We start from the raw sequence: 7035 nt of genomic DNA, 5'->3' as shown, positions 1-7035 counted from the left end.
TCGCCCAGAACACCCATTTCTCTTCCCAATCGATCAAAACCTTGTTTTCCACTAAACCAGTTGCAATTATGGCTTCAAGTTTCTTTGATAGTAGCTAGGTCCACAATCATATATTTAATCCAGCCATTATATATAGAAAATGAGTACTAATTAATGTAATCAAATTAATTAACCCTTTGATACTTGGCTAGGCAAAGCTAAAAACACCAAGACGACACCTTTGATATCCTCATTTACAACATTAATTGCAAAAGTGTCTTATCACCACGATGCTTTCATGTCCTTGTTGATGGAATATTAAGAGAGACTGTCATGGTGATGGTGTAGTCCTATGAACTTCCTTTTCAAATCCAACTGAAGAAGTTTCACGACCGAAAACAACCCACCATGAAAGTGATGTTATGCTATAATAAATCGAACACTAGCTTGGTTAGAAAGTACTTTTGCAAGTAAAAAAAACATATGCCAGTCATCTTCAAGCATTCCTACATTAATCAGTTGTCCGTATTACAAGTCATCCAGCAATATGCGGTACATACACAAGACTTGCCAAAGCCTCTTGCAGCCATTGTTCATCGTCATCATCGTCGTTCTTGATCTGCAAAGTACACAATAATTCTTAGATTCATAAAAATTTAATCTTGACGACTTGTATGAATTTCCTTCTTCTTCTTTTTTTGTGACAGGAGACAAACTTAAACTCATCAAAACCTTTAAGAAAAACGAGGAGGGTAGTTGAACTAAGATTATGGTGTGTTAATTGATTGGTTTTTAGAGATAAAGAAAAAAATGATGATAAATTATAAGAACCCCAAAAAAAACAATTACTATACCTGGACTGCATTGCTAGTGCAATATGTTTCTTTTCCATGACGGAGATAAGGAATACTATCATCATCCTTCTTAACCTCAGTTTCTTCTTCAAATATTTCATTGTTCCTAGCAAATCTCCCGCGAACGCGAACTCTGCGGTCAGCTAGGGTTTTTCGGCAAGCATACTGTAATATTGTTGCAGGAATCATTTACAGGTTAAATTCACATCTTCTAAATATAGGATTAAATATGAAATGGGTTTAACTGAAACTTAATTACCTTGATGGTCTTGTTAAAGTTCCTTTGGTTTCTCTTCTTCAAATACCTTGAAATTCTGTCTTTCCTCTCTTCCACCGTGTACCGGCCAACCTTGGCCATATCGGTGCTTTCTTTGGCTGTTATTAGGTTGTATTCCAGGCTCTGAAGGAAAATTAACAAATCATGAGCACCAAAAAGAACTCTATATATGCTTAGAAATTGAGAAGAAGAAAAATCTTTCTGAAAATTCTATATATCATCATGCAGAGGAGTCTTACAAAAAATGTGCGTGCCCAATTTTCTTCAGCAGCAGGACAGATCACAGGCGTAAAATTTGGCGAAAAACCATCAGAATCCTCCCCATATTCACACACATCCGATATTTGAAATCCGCAACTAAAATTCTCAATTTTGGCAATGCCACCATTAGACCCCATTTTATAATCCATCCATGTGGGCACAACCATATCAGAATTCCCAAATATTTCAGGCATTGAATTCGTTGCTGGAATCGGCGACATGATCTCAGATTCCCCTTGAAAAATATCAAGGGCACCACAATTTTTATGATCATAAAACGTTGGAAAGCTATGATCTTGATGATCACCCAACTTTGCTCCACCACTAAGACTAGAAATTGCACCACTTGACATATTTATGCTAGAAAATGAACCGGTTCTAGCATATCTATGATCTTGATCCATTACAGATGAAATCTCTGAAAATTCATCTGGAGAAAAGTGATAATCAGAACGGAAATGAGGAATGGAAGCCATTGAAGAGAGGAAATGGAACTGGTTTGTGGGGTTTAGCTTCTTTTTTTTTTTTTTTTTTTTGCCTTGTCTGTCACTAGACCAATAAGGCTACAACATATATAGCAATGTGGACTGTGAACTGGCTTTAGGCAACTTGTTCTGCCCGGAACTGTCCGGGTAGGACGTACGACACAGGACATAGCATGATAAGACATAATTAGTAAACAAGGCTAGCTGCCAACTAAACTGACACTGTGTAATTAGCTAGTTGTACTGTTTTATTAAGCTGTAAACGCATAAATTTAGCAACTTCAGTACTTTTTTGTGAATTTATCCTTCACCACTTGTTTTTTTTGTGTAATTCTCCACAAGAAAGAAAACTAAACAAAATGCAAGGAGCATTCCCTGAGAATTATAAAAACTCATTACCAGGTCCAAACTATCTTAACCAACAGAAAAACAAACAAAAGCTAAAGAAAGTTAAAAAAAATCAAACAAATAGATAGACAAAACAACTGTTAGGATATCAGTCTGGCAGATATATGAAAAACATAGAATTAATCGACCGGTTGTTCAAACAGGACCCTAGAAACAGGTATGTTACCAAAGGTGAGTAAATTAATTGTATAATTGAATTAACTAAAAAGAATATAAAATTAATTGAAAAAACCTAACCAAGTTATCAAATAAAAAAAATAAGAAATTAACAAAAACAATTCAGTTCAGTTTTTGTTATAAATTTGAGAAACTGAGAAAATTGAATCGAACCAAAATTAAATATTTTAACATAGAAAAAAAAAATCAAGTCCATTACTTCAAAACCTCTCAAAAAACACAGTTAAAAAACCCATGGACTAATTTAATTTTTTAAAATAAAAATCAAAATGGACTAAATTTTTTAAAATAAAAAACCAAAAAAATAATCTCAAGTACATTACATCAAAACCTCTAAAAAAAAAACCCCAATTGAAAGACTCAAATACTAATTTGGTTTCATAAATAGAAAATTAAATTGAATCAAACTATCCATTTTGAACTGATATTTCAGTTCGATTGGAATTTTTATCCATACTAAACTAAGCCATTTGATGCTCACCTTTATATATCACCACATGTACAAGAGGAATTTTTTTTTTTTGTATACCTCCTGAAATATCAGGATTCATTTTGATAATCCAATAAGACCAATCAATTATACAATTTAAGTTTGGATTCAAAACCATTAATCTATGATATATATGGTTATTATATATGGTTTTTTGTTTAACTTCTTATATAATGGATCAATATATTTTTAAAATTTTACTTTTTAGTCCAAGTCCAAATATAAAAGGATAAAAAACAGGGTGATAATCCAACATACCTAAACTTGGTGGAATGCCAAGTTTAGATGACATGGGTCTAGCTTGCTTCTAAGCTCAATATCTTTAGGTTCAGCTATGAACTTAAGAAACATTTCAAATGCAGACGAAATTACCCATACATTAGGATGCTACTGGCTTGGACCTAACTTGTAATACCAAAAAACTTCTCTCACAAACCCTTCGAGAGGGAAGTTATACCCTAACTCGTATATGCATATTAGGGTAGTATTTTCAAAGTACCCCTAGCTGAAGGTTAAGGTCAGTTGACTAATTCTTTCATTTTTAGAAGGCAATTTAGCAACATAATCTCTTAGTTGCCGACCACTTACAAAGGCTACCTTATATATGCTTAAGGTGTTAGGTGCATCGTCCTCAAGGGCTTGAGGTAGCCTTTCTTTCCCCCAAGGTTCCTTAGAGGCAATAGAGGAATATGGACTTCTCCGATGTTAAGAACTATCTTTCCCTTTCTAGAGATGGATGTTGGAGTTCCATCCCCTCTAGTTTTAAGTTCTAGTCCCTTACTACTTCCTTCAATTTCTGGTTGGAACCTAAATTCACCACCTAAGAAATTTTGGCGTATATGTGTGATTACCCATTGTCCAAACACTTAAAACATTATTCCTGAGCATATTGGATTTTAGAACATCATCAATTAGCATTGTTTGTGGAGAACTAATAAAAAAAAAGAGGCATCAATTGTTCTTTTATGGCTGGTTTTTTACATTCTTAATCGCTATCAATGGTAAACAATCAAGATACCCTTGGGATGGAATGCATCACAGACATTGTTGTAGTTGTTGGCATATCAACCCCATCAAAGATCAAAGTTTCAATAATTCATCAACCAAGTGCAAGCCATTACTCAAGTCGAGTTGGAAACTTAGAGGCAATATTAGACCTAGTCATCCCAGCAAGTCTTGGCACATGATGTATCACCCTCAGTCTTAACTTCTCAACCCTAAATTTTCCCCTCTACCATAAGATAATTGTATTATTTAAAAGAGTTTGGATGAAATGAGATGAAGAGTTTTCTACCCTAACAATCTCCTAGTCTTGTTAAAGGTTATTTTTGTTGATGTGAAGCTTTCCTAATAAGTGATCACTCCAAACATGATCCCTTTAGCCACCACAATATAGAGTTAGTTATCAATTTTGTCATTCCATGCTAGAATTCTCCGAATCTCTAAAGCCTATTAGACAAGAATACAGGAGAGATTTGGCAAATAGATACATACAAGATGAGCTCTACGATTCTCATGAGAAAAAGGGATCACTTTTATCTAAACGAGTCTTACACACTCTCATCCCTAAGGAGTATATCTCTACGAAAATGACTTTCGACATCTACGATAATCTGACAAATCTATAAGAACATGTCCAAAATACACGTAGTAACCTGGATTTAATCATCTAAGACAATGATATTATATGCAAGATCATCCCTACAACTTTCAAGTGGTCAGCACGAGCCTTGTATAACAACCTAAAGCTAGGGTCTATCATGGGTTTTAATGACCTTTGTGTTAAACTTGTGTCATGATTTAGAACTAGTTTACACGCCAAGAGGAGCTCTATATAACTCTTTAACATTACTCAATCAGGAGGAAAATTCATCAGGGTATATTTGAAGAGGTTCAAAATGCTCAAGGTGGAGGAATTAATTAAGTTGATAGCCTCAAAGGCTTTAATAAATGGAGTGGGGGAATGTTCTTTATGGAACGACTCGTATGCCCTACCAGACAGAAGCCTCTTAAAGGTGAAGCAGGTCATGCAAAATCATATACAATTAGAAAAACTAATATGTTGAAACATAGGCCTCTATTTCTTCTAGAAGGTTCAGGATAAGAAACCTTTCAAATAGAATCACTCTCCCAAGCGAAGAGAATAATTCCAAGAAAGGTAAAAAAAGATCAGTAAGAAAGCGCATACAATACCCTAATAGAAGCTATACAATTCCTTTGAATTCCACCATCACAGAAGTCATTACAGCCATAAAAAAAAATCTTGATCAATATTTACCCCTTATGGTATCGGCTCCACACACATGTACCTCTAAAAAGTTTTTGTTTGTTACACAAGGATAAAAAGCATGATATGAAAGATCATCTCATGCTAAATAAAGAGATTGAGAGGTTAATAGCCAAGGGTTATCTGAAGTAGTTTGTTAAGAGGCATGCCCAAATGGAATAAGACATAGAAAAGTCCAATCAACTTATTCAAGCTCTGCCTAAGATCAATATGATTTTAAGAGGGACCTCATTAAGAGGAGATGCTTTTAGTGGAAAACAATTATGGAATATAGGTAAAGGCTCATGAATAGGACGTATGGCATGAACCTATCAATTTCACTTCAAAAGATGGAGGGGGTGATTTACACCTATTGGATGCACTGGTAATTTCAACAATTCTAGCAAATTATGAAGTCTATAAGGTGTTGGTGCATGATAGAAGCTTAGTGAACATCCTTTCCAAAGAGGTGATGTCCTATATGAGGATATATTCCTTAATAGTCACTCATGTAAAAACTTTTTAGGTTGGGATTAAGGGTTAGAAGTGTTAGTGAAGGGCATCTTAGAGATCCATAATCATGTTTGGGCTCTCCAATAAACCTTTATGGTGATAGTTATGGCTTTGGCCTATAACATCATAATAAGAATGCCTCTCTTACGCAAGATCAATGCAATCATTTGTACCTGGTGTTTGGTTTTGAAATTCCCTACTCCAAAAGAGATGGTTATTATAAAAGAAACCTAAGAGGCCTCTAGGCATTGTGTCTCTATATATCTGAAAGGATAAAGGTATTTAGTTTTAGACCATTTAAGGTCTTTAAAGGAAGGGTGAAGATCATAATTAAGGCCATAAAGTAGCTGAAAGAAATGATTTAGGGGAAGAGGAGGGAGTCATCACCAAGATAGGCTCAACTTTGGAACAAACTCAATAACAATTATTGATAGATTCCTTCCTCATCCTTAAGTTTGATTTTGCTTTCAGCACTTCAAATATGTCAGGGATCAATCCAGGCATAACTACTCATAAACATCAAGTTAATCTAACTTTCTCTTTTGTCCAATAAAATAAGAGAAAATTTAGAGAGTAAAGGTAACAGACAATAACTATAGAAGTGGATAAATTATTAATTGCTAGTTTTATTTCTAAGGTCATGTATCTGGGTTGGCTAGCTAATATGATCATGGTAAGAAAAATGAAAAATGAATTATATATGTGGATTTCACCAACTTAAACAATGCATGTTCAAATAATAGCTTTAAGCTTCTTTCTTAGCAGCATGAAGCTCATCTTTGGATGTCCTCATCTCAATTATCCTTTGCTTCAAAGCATCTATTTCGTTATAAGTAAGATGAATCTCCTTTTTAGTGGAGCCTAGCTGAAGGAGAACACCTCTCATATTGTCATCCAGCTATGTATAAGATATCTTGAGGTCCCTCAGCTCATCCTCCACTATAGCCTTCTCATCCCTTAGCCTTTGAAGGGTTGTCTGGTCTATCTTGTTATTGGAAATAGCCTCCCTCATTTAAATCCTCTCAACAATCTAGCACCCCTTAGAATAGGTGCATATCATGAAAGTCTATCACGGATAAACAATTGTTAGAAATAATAGTCATAAAGCTAAAATAATGAGGTCAGACAAGAGAGTTTCTTACGTTGAAAGTTATTTGTCCAGTTAAGGTTAGAAAGTGGTTGTAACTCTCATAAAAAATCATGAAGATGTATGAAGAAATGGTCACAACCCTTTTCAGGTGCTTCACCACTATTAGATGAGTCTTGCACACCTTTATTTCTAAAAAGTATATCTCCACAAAAATAACTTTAGACAACTAAGTTTC

The 7035-nt window shown here is 34.6% G+C and overlaps 1 protein-coding gene across 1 annotated transcript; it reads right to left on the bottom strand.

Moving 5' to 3' along the window:
• Positions 1 to 514: 514 nt before the first annotated feature.
• On the bottom strand, positions 515 to 1889 carry LOC133673336 (uncharacterized). Its single transcript, XM_062094069.1, has 4 exons — positions 1350 to 1889; positions 1093 to 1233; positions 834 to 998; positions 515 to 598 (listed from the first exon to the last, which is right to left on the bottom strand). The coding sequence occupies exons 1-4, from the start codon at positions 1845 to 1847 to the stop codon at positions 515 to 517; spliced, it is 888 nt and encodes a 295-aa protein (XP_061950053.1). The 5' UTR covers positions 1848 to 1889.
• Between the last annotated feature and the right edge of the window lie 5146 nt (positions 1890 to 7035).

This window comes from Populus nigra, chromosome 14, assembly GCF_951802175.1.
Source record: "Populus nigra chromosome 14, ddPopNigr1.1, whole genome shotgun sequence".
NCBI lineage: Eukaryota > Viridiplantae > Streptophyta > Magnoliopsida > Malpighiales > Salicaceae > Populus > Populus nigra.
This window is presented reverse-complemented; position numbering and strand designations above follow the sequence as displayed.